The 17,227-nt window shown below is 58.4% G+C and overlaps 1 protein-coding gene across 1 annotated transcript; it reads right to left on the bottom strand.

Annotated features, from left to right (window-relative positions):
• Positions 1-652: 652 nt before the first annotated feature.
• Positions 653-16,760, bottom strand: ADAM8 (ADAM metallopeptidase domain 8). The gene is made up of 22 exons (XM_051618658.1): positions 16,685-16,760; positions 14,805-14,914; positions 11,268-11,344; positions 10,909-10,987; positions 10,735-10,811; positions 8,707-8,893; positions 8,182-8,247; positions 8,011-8,079; positions 7,255-7,424; positions 7,091-7,172; positions 6,354-6,499; positions 5,482-5,659; positions 4,663-4,752; positions 3,290-3,485; positions 2,984-3,083; positions 2,707-2,890; positions 2,531-2,608; positions 2,342-2,426; positions 2,087-2,201; positions 1,828-1,996; positions 1,682-1,738; positions 653-1,432 (listed from the first exon to the last, which is right to left on the bottom strand). The coding sequence occupies exons 1-22, from the start codon at positions 16,749-16,751 to the stop codon at positions 1,259-1,261; spliced, it is 2,556 nt and encodes an 851-aa protein (XP_051474618.1). The 5' UTR covers positions 16,752-16,760; the 3' UTR covers positions 653-1,258.
• Positions 16,761-17,227: the final 467 nt, after the last annotated feature.

Here is a 17,227-nt window from a genome sequence, read left to right as displayed (position 1 = left end):
CAAAACACCCCCAGGATGGTGCTGAGCAGCAGCAGCAGCACTTAGGACATGGCTGGAATTCTGCTTTCATCCTCTAATCTTGTGGAGGGAGCTAAGCCCTGCTAGCCCGTGGGCCCCCAGAAGAGCTGCCCCGTTGCTCACATGCAGCCAGTGTGGTAGTGTGTCCTACACAGCCATGGCCACTGTGTCCCTGGGCACTGACATTGCCTGCAAGCATTGAACATTTGTCCTGGACCAGAATGCTGGGAGCCCAGCTGGTGGTGGAAATCATGATAGCCAGTCTTTGATCATAGAGCAAGCCCAGGGCCTGTTGCAGCTGGGGGCAACCAGTGCTGTGTGCCAGGCAGGGTCTCCCTGTGGCATCCTCCAGCCCTTGTGGCAGCCTCGTGCCATGTAGCTGGCAGGAAGTGGTGCCGTCTGTCCCCGTGGCTCTGGCACAGGGTTTAGGAGCTTTGAGTGGCTCTAGTGCTGCTCCACCCATGCCAGCTCTGCCTGGGCATCGCCCTGCCCACTGCCACCCCACTGCCCTCCCACCCCCCTGCCTGTGCTGCCCTTTTCTGCTGAGAGACACCCCATGACACCACTACCTTCACTCTTTATTGGTATAAAAGCCTTCAACTTAATTTATATAAAAAAATGGAGAGGGCTCAAAGTGGTTCCAGAAGGGGCATCAGTTAATGGCTGCAGTAAAAAGGCTCCTAGTAAATTCCCTTTTGGGAGAGCAGTAATATCAGTGATAACTTCAGAGGTCAAAGCCCTGCAGGGAGGCCAAGCAAGGCTTGGACCTGGGTCCCCCCCTGTGTGACTGTCCCCAGCCTGGGTGGTTTCCCCAGGGCTTGGTCCCAGCAATGCAGAACTCCTGCCAAGGCCAGTTTCACAGACCACGCCAGAAGCTCCTCACCATGGCCCCAGCAGGGAAGGGGCAGGAGGAGCAGGACACAGAATGTGGTGCTAGTAGGCAGCAGCTCCCAGCACACAGGGGGCCAACTCAGGGCTGCCTCAAAACCAGAGCTGGTATTGTCCTTGGTCCTGGTCTCCTCAAGAAACTCCAGATGATGGCTCTCCCTGGGCCAGCTGTGAGGCTACAAAGTCTGCTAAAGGCACAACTGAAGTATCTGTAAACACTTGTGTCCCCCCTCGGGGGAGCGTCTGGTGGGCAATCCAAGCAAGGGTGGAAATGAGATGGTGGCTCCCCAGCAATGCCACCCTAGTGCCACAGCCACCAACTTGACTGCCACAGTGGATGGAATATCCTTGGTCACCTCCAGGCCGGGGGTGGCTTCAGGGCCACCTTCAGGGGAACACCCTGCTGCAAGACTGAGGGAGGTGCTGGTGGCAGCTGATGGAGGTCTGGTCCTGGTGGCCCCTCACCATGGGACAGGATCTTGCTCTTCAGTGCTGGGAGAGGCTTGCTGGGTGGCTTTGGCTTTGCCTGGTAAGAGGAGAGAGTGACCAGAGTCCCTCATCTGGGTGCCAGGGAGGGACACAGAGGGGGACACAGGGCAGAGGAAGGGCCTCCTCCAAAGTCATCAGCTGCCTGGGCCACCCCATGGATGCACCCCACGTCTTGGGCTGGTCAGGTCAGGGGAGGGTAGGGGGGGATGTCCGAGAGCTGCTCAGATGGTGGGAAGGACAGGCCACCTCACCACGAGGCAGCAGTGGCTTTTAGAGGGGTGGTTACCTGCAGATGCCCTCCTGGAGGGGCTGGAGTTGGCGCCTGGGGGACTGGTGCTGGTGGCTGCAGGGTCAAGAAGACATGGGGTGAGCCCACTCCACACCCCACCAAGGCTGCCCCATGCTAGGCCCTGTGCAGCCCACACCTCCTACCTGTGGGGCAGGGCAGCAGGGCCACAGGGGCCGGGTGTCCCGGGGGGCTGCTGTGCTGCTCAGCAGGCTGGGGTGGCCGATGTCCAGGTGGGACAGCTGCTGGCGGGGCAGCCGCCCGCTCTCCTGGAAGAGTGGGTTGGCGAGGCCAGCAGCAGGTCTGCTGGGGGTCCTGTGGGGCATAGGGACAGTGGGGGGCTGCTCCAGGCACCCCTGAGCCATGGCTCAACCCCACTGGGGGGCAGGGGAGGGGGGGAGTTACCCTTTGTGGTGGCGTCTGGCTGCCCTGCCCCTGAGGAGCACCACGGCGCTGCCCAGCAGGATGCCACCGAGCAGCGGCACGGCCAGCGTGGCCACCATCACCACCCTGCTGCTCCCTGTGGAGAACCAGCGGGCATCAGGGTGGGTGCCCCCTGTGCTGGGGGCACCTGTGGGGATGGAGCAGCATCCACCAGCTCCACACTGCCCAGCACAAGCTGAGGGAGCTGGTGCCAGCCGGGTGCGGGGGATGCTGTACCTGCCACCATCCCTGAGATCTCCTGCTGGCAGTGGGGCCCTGCCCAGCCCAGCTCGCAGTGACACTCCCGCTTGTGGTTGCACACCTGAGCGAAAGGAGGGAAGCACCATGGTGGTGGACACGCCATAAGGGCCAGGCCAGCTGCCTGGCCCTGGGGCTGCTCTGGGAGGGGACAATCCCACTGCCTACCCCATGGTTGTTGCACTTGGCCGAGCAGTTCTTGTTGCCGTAGACCAGGAGGCTCTGGCAGCGCCCGGCGTAGCAGACCTGGGGGCAGGCAGGGGGGCTCTGAGGCTGCCCCAGGTCGCTGTGGCCAGTGGACACCCCCCTGTCTGCCACCCCAGCATGGCCACCAGAGTCCTCACCATCTCCTCTCCGCACTTGGTGCCAGTGGGCACCAGCCTGAGCTTGGCCACCACCTCACTGGCGTCGCTGCTGGCAATGACCGCCTTGCACTTGACGCGACCGAAGAAGAGGGAGTAGGAGCCACCACCGAGGATGGGGGTGGCATTGTCACTCAGGCACAGCAGCGTCCCACACTTCACATCCCTGCAGGAGACACAGCCGTGAGCACCAGTGACGGGGTGGCACAGGGCAGGTGGCATGGACACCACCTCCCGGCCTCTGTCCCACGCTCCTTACTTGGGGCTACAGGGCTGCTTCCCGTACTCGGTCAGGCAGTGGAGGTGAAGATGGTGCTCACTATTGTGCTTAAAGCAGACATCAGGAGCCACCTGGGCCTCTACGGCACACACAAAGGGCCAGGTGGAGTCAGAGCCACAGCAAGCGGGTGGCACCAGCACTAGTGGCCACACTGTGGGGCCAGCAGGTGTGGCACCACTGCTAGAGATGCAGGAGGGGACAGCGCTGAGCGTGGACCCGGCCCGAGGAGGTCCAGGCACATCACCTGAACCTCGGGGTGAGGAGGGTGGGCAGGGGGACAGCTACCTGTGCCCCAGAGCGCACGGCACTGCTCGCCACGCGAGGGGCAGGCCCCGTTGTAGCAGTAGCCGGTGCCGTGCTGGCAGGGGACGCCGTTCTCCTGGAAGACGTCCTCTGGGCACCTGGGGCTGAGGCCGCTGCAGTGCTCGGGCAGGTCACAGTCGTTCTTGCTGGCCCGGCAGAGCACACCAGCCGCCTTCACCTGCACACAGGAGGGGACATGGCCGCTGCCTCAAGGCTCCCACATCCTCAGACCCACCTGGTGCCACAGTCAGGCAGCACCCTCGTCTTCAAGAACATCTCCTGACACCTGACAGATCTAGACATGGCAGCTTGAGCTGCTCTGACACAAAAACATTTGCTATGGACTGAGCTACTGTGCAGGATGTGACACAGCATCAGGACTGAGACTGGAGCTTCCCATAGTTAAGTATCTCCCCTTTGGCAACACCTTGTGCTGTTCTTCCATTCTGGTCTTGCCCCAAGGTCCTCTTCCACAGAATCAAAGAATCACCAAGATTGGAAAAGACCTTTAAGATCATCAAGTCCAGCCTATGATCTAACACCACCACATCTCCAGACCATGGCACTAAGTGCCACCTCCAGCCTGTCCTTGAGCACCTCCAGGGATGGTGCCTCCACCACTGCCTTGGGCAGTCCATCCCAATGTCTAATCACCCTCTCCATGAGGAAGTGCTTCCTAATATCCAACCTAAACCTCCCCTGGAGCAGCTTCAGGCCAGGCCCTCTCATCCTGTCACTACTTGCCTGGGAGAAGAGTCCAGACCCCCCTGACTGCAACAACTACTTCAGGTAGTTGTAGAGAGCGAGAAGGTCCCCCCTGAGTCACCTCCAGGCTAAACAACCCCAGCTCCCTCAGCCTCTCCTCAGAAGACTTTCCCTCTAGTCCCTTCACCAGCCTCATTGCTCTCCTCTTCCAGCCCTGTCTCATCACACTGAGGCATTTTTTATGCCCACATGCAGGAACCAATGCATGGACCTCTCAACTTGGAGGCAGGTTGGTTTCACAAGTAAGGAATGGGCCATGATGATCTCTTCTGAACATGGCCCAGTTCTTCAATACCTTTCATCCTGCACTTAACCTAACAGAGTGAGGGGACCTGGGCTCCAAGATGGCAGAAACAGAAGCTGCTTCATCTTCCCAACCACTTCCATCCAGGATGCTGACTACCCATGACCCCTCCCAAACCACTGGGTGTGTTTGGCTCTTGGTGGGATGCTATGGAGGTCCCTCAGGCTCTACAGGGGTCAACGGACACATCTTGCCTCTACTTGCCCTGCTCCGTTGGAGCCCAGGACAGGACCACACACCCACCAGCTCTCTCCCCACCCAGCTGGACCCCTGGTGGCAGCAGTACCTTGCAGTCCTGGCAGCAGTCACCCTGGGCACACTCGGCTCCCTCTTTCAGCTGGCAAGTGGTGGCATTGCAGCAACGGTCGGAGCACTCCTGCAAGACAGGGAGGAGCTAAAATCCTCCTGAGAGCCCCCTGGAAGACCCTTTCTTTCCTTTCCTGGGTGGGGGGACACAGTTGCCAAGGGCCACCATGGGCTGAACACTAGGGCAAAACTACAGCATCACCCCTGGGGTGAACTGTTCCTGCCACTTCTACCCCTATTGCTAACAGAAGAGATTTCTCAGAAGCTGGGACCTGAGCTGGGCCCCTGCTCTCTGGTAGCACCATTTGCACAACTCCAAGAAGGAGAACACAAGAGGGTCTCTGTACTTTCTGTATCGGAGGAGCACCTCTTCAGGTCCCACAGCAAGCTTGTGACCCAGGGATTTATCCCAGAGACATGGCCTGGCCCTTTGTCTCAGACCTCCCCACTGCGATGCCATGATGGGCTGCAAGGGATGAGGAAAAGCTGAGCAAGCCTCTTGAAAGGGCAATGATGTCCCCCTCCTTGAATCACCTCTTTGGAGAACATGCTGGGTGGAATGTCCATCTTCCCTGCTAAAAACAGCCAGCTACATGAAGGGGGGGCACACATCCATGTAACAAATGTCCTCCACAAGTCATTCCTCAGCAGAAGCTTCAGGAACATAAGGTTCCTCAGCAGAAGCTTCAGGAACATAAGATGAGTCTTGTAAAGCAAGGTGTCCTTGCACAACCTCTTCAGATTATGAATGCCAGGTCCCTGCTGCCCGCTCTTCCCAGGTGCCCAGCAAGGTCCCTACCTCTGGCGTGCCGCAGTCACACTCTTCTCCCCGCTCCACAAACTGGTTCCCACACACTGGTCCCCCAAACAGCTCCTCTGCCTTGGGGACGTTCAGCAGGCAGCTGGTCCTGGGGTCTCCCAGGAACTGCCACATGTCCTGCTCACTGCAGCGGCTGAAGCGCTTGGGGTACACCAAGCTGAAGGGGCACAGAAACAGGCAGCCATGAGCAGAGGTGAGAGCACAAGGACCCTTCTAGCCACAAGACCAAGGAGAAGCTGGAGGGCCACCAATTTTCAAATGAAGTGTCCACCCCTGTGACCTGATCATCTCGCAGGCTTCATGCCATCAGGACAATGCTGGAGGACACCTCAGGATATTTACTGCCCAGGGACATTCCCCTTCCTCCTTCACTCATGGAATCACAGACTGGTTTGGGTTGGAAGGGACCTTGAAGATCATCTAGTTCCATCTAGTTCCAACCCCCCTGCATGGGCAGGGACACCTCCCAGCAGCCCAGGTTGCTCCAAGCCCCATCCAACCTGCCCTTCAACACTGCCAGGGATGGGGCAGCCATAACTTCTCTGGGCAACCTGGGCCAGGGTCTCACCACCCTCACAGTGAAGAATTTCTTCCTAATGTCTCACCTAAATCTCCCCTTCTCCAGTTTAAAACCCTCCCCCCACCTTGTCCTCTCACTACACACCCCTGTAAACAACTCCTCCCCAGCTTTCCTGGAGCCCCTTCAGGCACTGGAAGCTGCTCTAAGGTCTCCCTGGAGCCTTCTCTTCTCCAGGCTGAACACCCCAACTCTCTCAGCCTGTCTCCAGAGCAGAGCTGCTCCAGCCCTGGATCATCTGCATGGCCTTCTCTGGACTTGCTCCAAGACTCACCCAACACTTGCTGCCATGACACATCCTCCATCAGCTTTGAGGACATGACAGCGGCAGCCAACGTCTTCATCATGAGACATCCCCAGGTTGTGCCCCATCTCGTGAGCCAAGGTGGATGCAGCGCCAATAGGATTCATGCTATGGTCCTGTGGAACAAGAGGTGCAGTGTGGCCCAAATGCTCTCAGCAGCATCTCCATGGCCCCACTGGGGCTCTTCAGCTGCTAATGGCATCTACAATTCATTCCCTAATGCTGCCATGCTGAGGTAAAAGAAGACAAAAGCTGGGTTTGGGCCCATGGCCCCTGAAGACTTCCAGCTGGGGCTCTCAGGGGTGTAAGGACACTTAGATGTAGCAGCTATCCTGCAACAATGCTTTGTGGTGGTTCTGGAGAGTCACATGTCCCATGGCCAACCATTCCTGCTCCAGCATAGGATGCCTTCCCTGGGGATGGATGAGAAGCACAGCCAGAGTGGCTGAGGAGCTGGTCTGGGAGGTTCTTCAGGGCTCAGGTTCACCAGAGCCCTACACAGGCTTCCCCTCAGACCCCCACACTTCTCTGGGGGTGATCTGCTCAAGGGCTGGAGCTGCCAGGAACCAGATCCAGCCCTAAGGCTGTGGAGGGGGAAAGCTGGAGAGCAGTGGAGGTGAGACCCGCTGTGGAAAACACAAAGCAGAGAGTGCAGCTGGTGGGAACACTGCTGCCCTCCAGGCACACATCCAGGTAGTGGGACCCACCTGGTTGACACCGCCTGAGTCCCTGGTGCACATCACAAGCTTCTTGGCGAGCCCTACGGTCGTGCCATGGAAGTCTATGCCCCTATGGGATGCAGATGCCATGTGTGGCCCAGGCAGCAGCAGGGCTGCGAGGGCAGCAAGGTGGTGGCCCCCCCCATCCTTACGTGATCAGCTGGGCATTGTCGTGTGGCTTCCTCCGCAGCAGCTCTACCTCCCGCCAGTGGAGAAAGTTGTCCAGCGTCACCTCTGGGTTGGGACTGACCACGATTTTGTCCCTGTGACTCCACACCTCCAAGCCGATCAAGGCCACCCGCAGGCGAAGAGGTTGATAAAGCTGGGGCAGGAGACATCCAGGAAGGAGACCTGAGAACTGAGCTGTACGAGCAGAGAAGAAGGTCCCACCTTCCTTGGGGAACCACAGCCACAGCCAAGATCCCACCTCACTGTGCAACTCTGTCAGCCCTTCAATAAATAACACAAGCTGGGGTGATCACGTAGACAGGGTTTACCCTGGAACTTCTGGGCTCCCTCTTGGCCAGGAGCAATCCCATGCTGCTGACCAAAAAGTGGGACTGAAGCAAGGTGAGCAGAAACCCCACCTTGGTGCATCAGCCTCCCCTTGTTAGCACCTGCTCCAGCTTTAGAGTGGCTATGGGATGTCCTTCCGAGGGGTTCAAGAAGAAGCTTCTCACCCCTTTCCATATGGGAGAGCTGGGAGCCAACTGAGCTCCTGAGGTGTCAGTGCTGAGCTGCTAGTCACCTCCACTTCACAGACACTGTTGGCCAGGAGGGTTGGCCACCCTGTGGAATCCCTTCTATGGGCTTAAGATCAGTTCCATCACCCTATTATTGTCAACCTCTCCTCCACAGCCTTCATGCCTGTGTTGGCATGTGGGGGAGGTCCAGGCCCTTGGCCTCACCTTGTCAACGTGGTTCACGATCTCCTTCATGCGGTTCTGCACAGTGCGCAAGTCCTTGTGTTTCCTGAACTATGGGAAGGATACAGAGATGTTTCCAGGCTGGCTTCCACCTCCTCACTGCAGTAGATGACAGTGAAAATACAGGCACTGGCTTGCCCCTGCCAAGCTTACCTCCTTGTTGTCCACCACCAGGACCAGCTCCACGTATCGGGGTCCTTTGTGTAATGGAGCTGATTTCTGGAAGGGAAGAGGAAAGTGAGCACAAGGAGGGGTTGCAGCTTGCCTGGACTCTCCTGTGGGATGTGTGGATCTTAGGATGTGGTCCAATGCTAATTCAAGGCTAGTAGGTCTTCTAGCTCTGCTGTTACTTTGCTGGGCGTTTCAGACAACTTCCAACAAAGGAAAAACTCGAGCCTGCTACTGGGATGAGGCACAAGATAAGGCACTCTGTGGTGTGGGCACCACAGAGCTCATGGGTTAGGAGGATGCTCGTGCTAATGGTACAGGATTTGAGGACTTGGTCCAACCAGGAGCTAGGCCAGCAGGAGCAACCTCTGTTTGGGTACCCAAACAACAAGGCATGGGAGAGGACCATCTCCAGGAGATGTGGCACAGCCCCACTCCTTTCCTGGACTTCACAGGCCCTAAGCTCCTGCCACTCCAGCTACAGGAAGGAGAAGAAATGCAATCCCTGACCCAGTGGTAGAGCTTCATGGCCGCAGGGATTTGGGGCTCATGGTCATACTCCAGGCTGGCCCCAGGGTGGGGGCACGTGCCGCGCTTGCCGCGCAGGTGGGCTGCTCTGTACACCGCGTGCTGGCCGGCCGCGTCCTCCTCCAGGGGCTCCAGCAGGAAGGTGGTCTCGTTAACCCGGAAAAACCCACTGCAAAGGGAAAGGGCAAGTTGGGGAGATGTCCAGCAGGACACAGACAGACCCTACATGCACCTCCACAAGTGCCTGGTGCTAACAAGCAGAGCTGCTAAATCTCTCAAGGAAACTACCGCACCCCAGAGTGGTTCCCACCGGCAGCCTGGATGAGCTACAGGTCACCAGCAGGCCATGACAGTCAGGTCCTTCTGGCCATGTGGATGAACCATACTCCAGGCAAAAAAGCCCCAAGCAGCCCTTGGGCAGTGCACGTTCACAGCTTCTGCTTTCAGAGGCTGTAGAAGCTGTGGTTGAACAAATGGCCCGTTGGAGAGGCTGGAAAGCAGCTGCTGGGCTTGGAGGGAGCAAACTGAAGCATTGCTGAGAGGCAGCAAGGGGAGAGTCCTGAAACAACCCAGGATCCAGCTAGAAGAACTTTGCTATGTGGCCAGGCCAGGTTTAACGCAGCTGAGCAGCTCTGGCCTTCAAGATGCTTTCTGCTAGGGGCACCATGGGCCCTGTCTATCAGCTCTGTCTCCTCCCCTGCCCTGCCACATCTTGTGCTCCTGCTTCAAAAGGATATCAGGTGTACCAGGAATTCACAAGCTGTGAAAGCCAAGGTCTCCACCAGCTAGTTCCAACCCCCTGCATGGGCAGGGACACCTCCCAGCAGCCGAGGTTGCTCCAAGCCCCATCCAACCTGCCCTTCAACACTGCCAGGGATGGGGCAGCCACAGCTTCCCTGGGCAGCCTGGGCCAGGGTCTCACCACCCTCAGTGAAGAATTTCCTCCTAATGTCTATCCTAAATCTCCCTGCTTCCAGTTTTAATCCATCACCCCTCATCCCATCCCTCCCTGCCCTTGTCCAAAGCCCCTCCCCAGCTTTCCTGGAGCCCCTTCAGGCACTGGAAGCTGCTCTAAGGTCTCCCTGGAGCCTTCTCTTCTCCAGGCTGAACACCCCAGCTCTCCCAGCCTGTCTCCAGAGCAGAGCTGCTCCAGCCCTCCCATCATCTCTGTGGCCTCCTCTGGACTCTCTCCAACAGCTCCATGTCCTTCCTGTGTTGGGGAACCCAGAGCTGGACCCAGCCCTGCAGGGGGGTCTCAGCAGAGCAGAGCAGAGCAGAGGGAACAATGCCCTCCCTGGCCCTGCTGGTCACGCTGCTGGGGATGCAGCCCAGGACACGGGTGGTTTCTGGGCTCCAGCACATGGTGCTGGGTCATGTTGAGCTTCTCATCACCCAACACCCTCAGGTCCTTCTCCTCAGGGCTGCTCTCCACCCACTCTCTGCCCAGCCTGGATCTGTGCCTGTGGTTGCCCCAGCCCAGCTCGGGTGAATGAGCACCAGCTCAGCCAGCAGCCAGTGGGCAGAGGGAGACAGAGCTGGCCTGCTGCACCACATGCTTTGCTTTTCTTTTGGCCAGGCACTTGGTCACCAGCTCCAGGCCCTCAGCTTGGCCTGGAGGAGATGGCAGCTGCCTGCAAGCCCATGCATGGCTCTGCACACACCCCTTTGTGAGCTTGGGCCAGTCTGCCCTGGGAAGAGAGGAGGGATCTGGGACAAGCTGTGCCTTTCTGCCCACGGAGGGCACTCCTGCCCAGACCTTCTGCCCTGCTCAGGCTTCCAGCCTCATCCCACCTCATCAGTCTAAGCCCCAGAAGTGGCACCACGAGCCTTTCCTGCCAGGCACGAGCCAGGGTGGTCAGCACTCCCACTGCCAGCAGGACAAGGGACACCTTCCCTTCCTCGGGGGAGAGCTGAGCCCTCTCTCCATCAGTCCAGCACTAGTGGGGATGGGTGACACCAACCCCCTGTGACTCCCACAGTGTCCCCAGGAGCAGTAGTGCCAGACCCTACCTGAGCCCACCACAGGTGCTGATGCTGGCAGCCGAGTCGGTGTGTCCTTGCACATGGCCCTGGTAGAAGCAGTGATCCTGCCCCCGAGAGAGGAGAAGCAAGGTGACCAGGGAGTCTGCATGGTGGGACCCCAAGGGAGCAAGGAAACTGCCATGCCCAGAGCCAGCTCCATACCTGAGTGTCTGGCTTCTCTGTCACCTCCATGCCCTCGGCTGAGTAGTGTGTCTCGGTGTAGTGCTGCCCCAGCAGCTCCCTGCAGGTTGGGGAAGGGACATTTGCTGTGAGCCTACTTTTGGGGAGGGAACGGTGAAGCTCTGGGGATGAGGTAGGTCAGATTGGGCTTGGTGAGCCCATGACCTCCCTGGGTGGGTTTGGCAAGGAGGAAAAAAAGAGAGTTATTTTGCTAGCAAGGGTGTGGGCTGAGGGTTTGGATCACCAGTGTGGTCATGTTGGACCTTGGAGAGGTGATGTTCATGGCAAGGGGAAGAAATAAAGTCTCCCCAGTACATCCCACTGTACCCACCCACACTCACTTGTTCTTCTCCAGCCAAAGGAGGTAGTCTCTGCCTTCAGCATGGATGTTGTAGAGAACAAGGTCCGGGTAGATGCTCTGCAATAAAGATAGCACAAACCCACCATCACCAGGAGCCACAAACCCACCGTCACCAGGAGCAAGAGCTACAGAAAAGAGGACCTGCCCAGAAAGGACATGTATGTGCCCCATGGGAAGGCAGCTGTGGGACAGGGAGCCCGGAGGCAACCAGCAAAGACACAGGAAATCAGGAGAGCAGCAAGCAAGCATGTGGACAGTAAAGCCAACCCCAGCACATCCCGAGATGAAGAAGAGGTCACCAGCAGTGGAACAGAGTCAGCAAAGTCTGGTTTCCTGTCTCTGACACACACTGCAGAGGTTTCCTACTCATCAATCAAAAAGCTCCTTTTTTGGGGACTGAGCTGAGCTCTTACTCATGGGCTGAACCACAAAGAGCAGAGACTTCCTTATCTCTGATCCATCTAACTAGCAACAGCTCAGTTGGAGATCAGCCTTCTCTTGGTTCTCTGATACTGTAGATTTTAGCTGTACCATGTGCCAGACCCTCACCTCATGCTGGTGGAAGGGACCTCCAGGCAACTCAAGTCCAACCACCAGTCCCTATGGACTGAGTCGGGGTGGCTGTGGCTCAGCCCAGCCGAGCCCTCAACCCCCAGGGTGGAGATGTCCCTCCAGAAGTGTTTCCCTCTGGGCTACTTTGTGATCTCCAGCTGCAAGGGTTGGGCCACAGCCCTCCAGAGATCCCATCCTACCAGGGCCACCAAGAGGTACAATTGTCCCTTGCCTGATGCACTGTATCAGGTTGCACCACTGGCACCAGGGACCACCTCAGCACAGAAACCTCTCCTGAGGGCACATCCTCAGCCCTTACAGGATCCTGAGGTGGACCGCTGAGCAAAAGGCAAAGCAAAAATCTCCTGCAGGGCCAGCATTCCTCCTGGGTGTGATGTGCAGCCTCTCCCTGGGGAGTCATAGGATGGCTCAGCATTCCCAGGGGGATGATGTGGCAGGAGCTGGGGCTGAGGAGAAGGTCCTGCTGACTTAGCTCCAGCAGGGCCAGGTAAGAGGGTTTGCTCATCGCTTGGTCGCCCTCAGTTCCACCCAGTTTTTGTCTCCAACCTGACATCAGGTTCCAACAACCTGTGGGGCAGCCAGGCAGCCCCATGTGCTGGCACATTCATGGCACCCCAGCAGTGTTTTCTCTCATGACCAGCATCTCCCACCCCATGTGGCCATCCCATCCCATGTCCACCAACATAGCCAGGCTTTGTTGTTGCTGGCAGCACCAGAGCCAGAAGTCTCAAGAAGTGGCAGGAAAGCAATTGGAAGGCAGTGGTGGGTCAGAGACAGTCTCTTGGACATGACCTCAGAGCAAGTTAAAATGAGTCCTGATAAAGCTGACCCTGTGGCAGTGCTGAGCAAGCCAAGCAGAGTCATCCTGGTCACAGCACCCAGCTGGGAGGGATTTCTTCCCAGACCCAGAGAACCTGCAGAGCATCAGGATCTGATGCCACCCTGGATGGGAAGATGTGGCAGGTCCTGCTAGCACATTAATGATGGGGCTTCTTGCACCATGGAGGAGCTGAGGCACAAGAGAGGAGGAGAAAGCAGGTCGCTGTGCCAGCACTATCCCTTGCTTCTGCTCCACCCAGCCCCACGGCTCACTCTGCAACATCCTGCTGCCTTCTGCAGAGCCCCAGGCTGGGCCAGCAGGAGATGGGCTGTCTCCACCCAGACAAAAGGACTTGCCTCTTTGCATCATCTGGCTCTTCGATGCAGTGGGGAGGGTGTGAGCATGGGGCTGCTGGAGGAGAAGCCAGCAGTTTGCAGCACCAGGGGCTTACAAGACCGGGAAAGCACCTTCCCATTCCAAGCACCTCTTCAAAATGCTGGAGCTCCATACCAAGAGAGAGATGGCACTTGTGCAACCAAGAGTGTGCAACTATAAATCTTGTTGAAGGCCCTTCTTGCTCTATTTCAGGTCCCTTTCTATGAAGAACCCACATGGCCTGTCATGTCCCTGCTAAGGGCAGGTAGGAGGAGAAGACCATGGCCTTTGGGAAGGCTGGCATCCCAAGAGATCCTGTGCTGCAGGACCCAGGTATCCACCCTATCTGCAGGGCTAAACATTTTTATTTAAGCAAAGCCACAGGGGAGCTGGTTTGCTCCAAGCTTCACCTGGCAGATGTTCCACTAGATCAACCCCATGTGTCCCAACTGCTCTGACCCAGAAACCAGATCTTGGCCCATGCCCATCCCAGCCAGAGACTGCTAACACAAGGTGGCACAGAAAATGCCCATCCAGCTACCTGTCTCCTCTTCAAAGAGGGGCTTGGCGGTGGTCAAGCCTTGCTGAGAACTTCTTCTCCACCCAGGTTTCTGGGAGAGCAAATCCAGCTTTTGTGGAAGAGGAGAAAAATGGCTTGAGAGTCATGAGACCTCAAACCCTCAACACAGGAGGTCTGGGAGGTCCCAGAACCTCCCAGTTCAAGACCAAGTAGCGCCCAGCAGACACTACCCATGGCTGTCCCAAAGGACACAGCTTAAGGCAGATATCTGCTCCCCTGCCAAGGAAAGCAGAAGGACCATGAGATGGGTGAGGTCCCCTTTCCAGGGAGATGGGTACAGAGCCACCTGGCATATCCAGCACAGATGGTATCTCGAAATATCCTGGAGAATGTTTATCTCATGGACAAGTTTAGGTTTCTAGAGCAGAGAAAACAGATGCTTTCAGGGAGTGTTTCTGAAGCTAGTTGATCAGAAAGGGTTTGAATCACTGATGATCATGGATAAAAGATTTTAGTAGGAAATAAATGTCCCCAGCCCCTCCACCTCATCAGATGCCTTCCAGTCCTAGAAAATGAACCCACATATTGGGCTGAATTTCACTTTAAGACAATGAAGAAAACATCTTTGAGGTCAAGGATGATATTCTGTGGATGTCAACCCTCAAAACTCCTGAGTCAAACCTCATTCCTTTCCCCAAATTACAAGGTTTCCTAAGAAAAATAACACTAGCTTGCTTTCATGTGGGTTGCTACAATATTCTGACTGTTACTTCCCTGTCCCAAAGGATGAAAAAAAAAAACAGCTTTAGCAAATGCAGCAAGAAAAGTGCTTACAGCACCATGAGGCTTTCCAAATCCCTCCTGAAGCCAAGACTGGGTGTCACAAGATCACTGCAAGAGGTGGCGCCGCAGGGTTACGTCTCTGAAGAAAGCATTGGAGAAAGCAGTCCCCTCTCTCCAAGAGTCCACCTTGCCATCTGCAGTTCCTATTTTGACCCTAAACAGCCTGGGGAAGCTGAGCTGATCAATCACTTCAAGATTTCCATCCTCTGGGATGGCAACAATGAAAGAAAAGGCGCAGCAGGTCATTCTTCTGGCACAGGGCTAACAGGATCCAGCTCTGAGCCCAGGGATGGGCCAAGGGTCTCCGCTGGTTGCACCCCCACCTCCCCAGTCCCCCAGAGAGAGCAGCTTTGACAAGCCAGTATATGGAAGGCAATGCTACTCACCGGTGGCCCAGAGAGGTCCCTCTTCCCCCGAGGCACCAGCACCTTGTGTGGTGTCACCATCTCATACTTCTCCACATGGGCAAGCTTCTCCTCCAGCCTGGCTGTGGCAGCTGGGAAAAGTCAAAGGGCTTTGAGCTGGGGTGCCCGGAAACAACTGAGTTGGGGGATCAATGAAAAAGCACATAACGTGAAGGCACAAGGAAGAGCCAAATCCATCAACCCTGAAGCACCTACTGGGAGAACACAGCTCCCTGACTGGCTTCAGGGATGCACCAGCCCCGCCAGCCCAGGCACCCACAGGATGCGCAACATCTCCCATGGACAAGCGAGTCCATTTTAGGCTGGAAAACCCAACCGAGACCCTGGTGACTAAACAAAGACTGAGGTTTCTCAGCTCCTCAGTTTGGGACTTGGAGCTTGGGGTGGTTGTGTTTTGGAGAAGGGCTCATTTCTGGGCTGGCTCAGTCTCCTCACAGGCTCTTTTTTCAATGTAAGAAGGGAGACACTGCTGCAATAACCCCCCCACCTTCTCTGAGAGCCCCAAACTGGTGCTCCCGGGGTGAGTCGGGGCCAGCAGAGCCCAGGCAGCAGAGCGGGGTGCTCCGTCTGCGGGTGCCCTCGCCCACGCACCCCAGCTGGATCCAGCAGCTTGAGCGGGATCCAGGAGCCTTGTCACCCACCCCCTCGGCCGGCTGAGTCACCACTCATCCCCCACTCCGCCGGCATGCCGCAGGCTGCCGGTGACAAATTTCCCCTTGCTCACAGGAGCCTCCCGGCCAGGGTGCCTTTAACTCAGGGCGGGTGCTCCACTGCACGGGGGGACAGCGGGGACACGGGGCACAAAGGTTCCCCTGCTGCAAGCGGATCCCCCAAGCTCCTTTCTCCAGCCTTTGCCCTCCGGTGCCCCACCTGCCTCCTCAGTGACCTCAGGGCTCGGCAGAGATGGCAGCCGAAACCCTGTCGAGGTGTCACCCGACACCAAAAGCCACCCCACGCCCAGCTGCCGCGCTGCACATCCCTCCCGTGCCGCGTCCCCTTCATTCTCGAGAGTAGAGCACTCCCTGCCCAAGGTACCCGCGGCCCTGCCCTGCAGCAGAAGGTCCCCGGGGAGACGGGTGTTTGCCGCACGCCCCCAAAACTACATGCTCGTCCGGTCGGTGGAGCGCAGCTGCCTGCGTGTTCTGCCCCTGCCCGTCCCCCCCTGCCCTCTCCTGGCTCCTGCCTCTCTCCCGGCTTCTGCCCCTGCTCCTGCTTCTGCTCCTTCCCTTGTCCCTATCCCTGCCCTTGTCCCTGTCCCTGCTCCTTCCCCTCTCCCTGCCCCTGCTCCTGCCCCTGCTCCTTCCCCTCTCCCTGCCCCTGCTCCTGCCCCTGCTCCTTCCCCTCTCCCTCTCCCTGCTCCTTCCCCTCTCCCTGCCCCTGCTCCTGCCCTGCTCCTTCCCCTCTCCCTGCCCCTGCTCCTGCCCCTCTCCCTGCCCCTGCTCCTGCCCTGCTCCTTCCCCTCTCCCTGCCCCTGCTCCTGCCCCTGCTCCTTCCCCTCTCCCTGCCCCTGCTCCTGCCCCTGCTCCTTCCCCTCTCCCTCTCCCTGCTCCTTCCCCTCTCCCTGCCCCTGCTCCTGCCCTGCTCCTTCCCCTCTCCCTGCCCCTGCTCCTTCCCCTCTCCCTGCCCCTGCTCCTTCCCCTCTCCCTGCCCCTCTCCCTGCCCCTGCTCCTGCCCCTGCTCCTTCCCCTGCTCCTGCCCCTGCTCCTGCCCTGCTCCTTCCCCTCTCCCTCTCCCTGCTCCTTCCCCTGCTCCTGCCCCTGCCCTGCCCCTCTCCCTGCCCTGCTCCTGCCCGTGCCCCCCGCTCCTCCGGGGGCTGCCCCCCGCCCCCCCCCGGCTCTCACCGTGTCCCGGCAGCAGCAGCAGCGGCGGCAGGAGCCGCGGGAGCAGCAGCAGCAGCGCCGGGGCCATGGCTCGGAGCGGCCGCCTGCCCGGCCCCGCCGCTGCCGCCGGCCCCCGCTGCCGTGACTCACCCGGCGGGACGGGGCGGGGACGGGGCGGCCCCGCCGGCGGGATCCGCGGGGCGGTGGGGAGGCACCGAGGGGTGTCCGTGGGGCATCGGGGGGGGGGGGGGGGGGGGCGTGGGGAACTGGGAGGGACCACGGGGCATTAATGGGTCAGTGAGGAATTGGGGAGGGACCACAGGGCGTCAAGGGGGTCCACAGGGCAGCGAAGAGTTTGTGAGGCACTGGGGAGGGTCCGAGAGGCATCGAAGGGGTCCTTGAGGCACTGGGGATGGTCTTGGGGCACTGAGGAGGGTCCACGGGTCATCGAGGGATGTTTGTGAAACACAGAGAAGGGTTTGTGGGGTGTCAGGTGTGCAGATGGCATCAGAGGGTGTTCGAGTGGCACTGGAACTGCCTACGTGGCTTCAGAGCATGTCCAAG

The sequence above is a fragment of the Apus apus genome, chromosome 4 (genome assembly GCF_020740795.1).
Source record: "Apus apus isolate bApuApu2 chromosome 4, bApuApu2.pri.cur, whole genome shotgun sequence".
Lineage (NCBI taxonomy): Eukaryota > Metazoa > Chordata > Aves > Apodiformes > Apodidae > Apus > Apus apus.
This window is presented reverse-complemented; position numbering and strand designations above follow the sequence as displayed.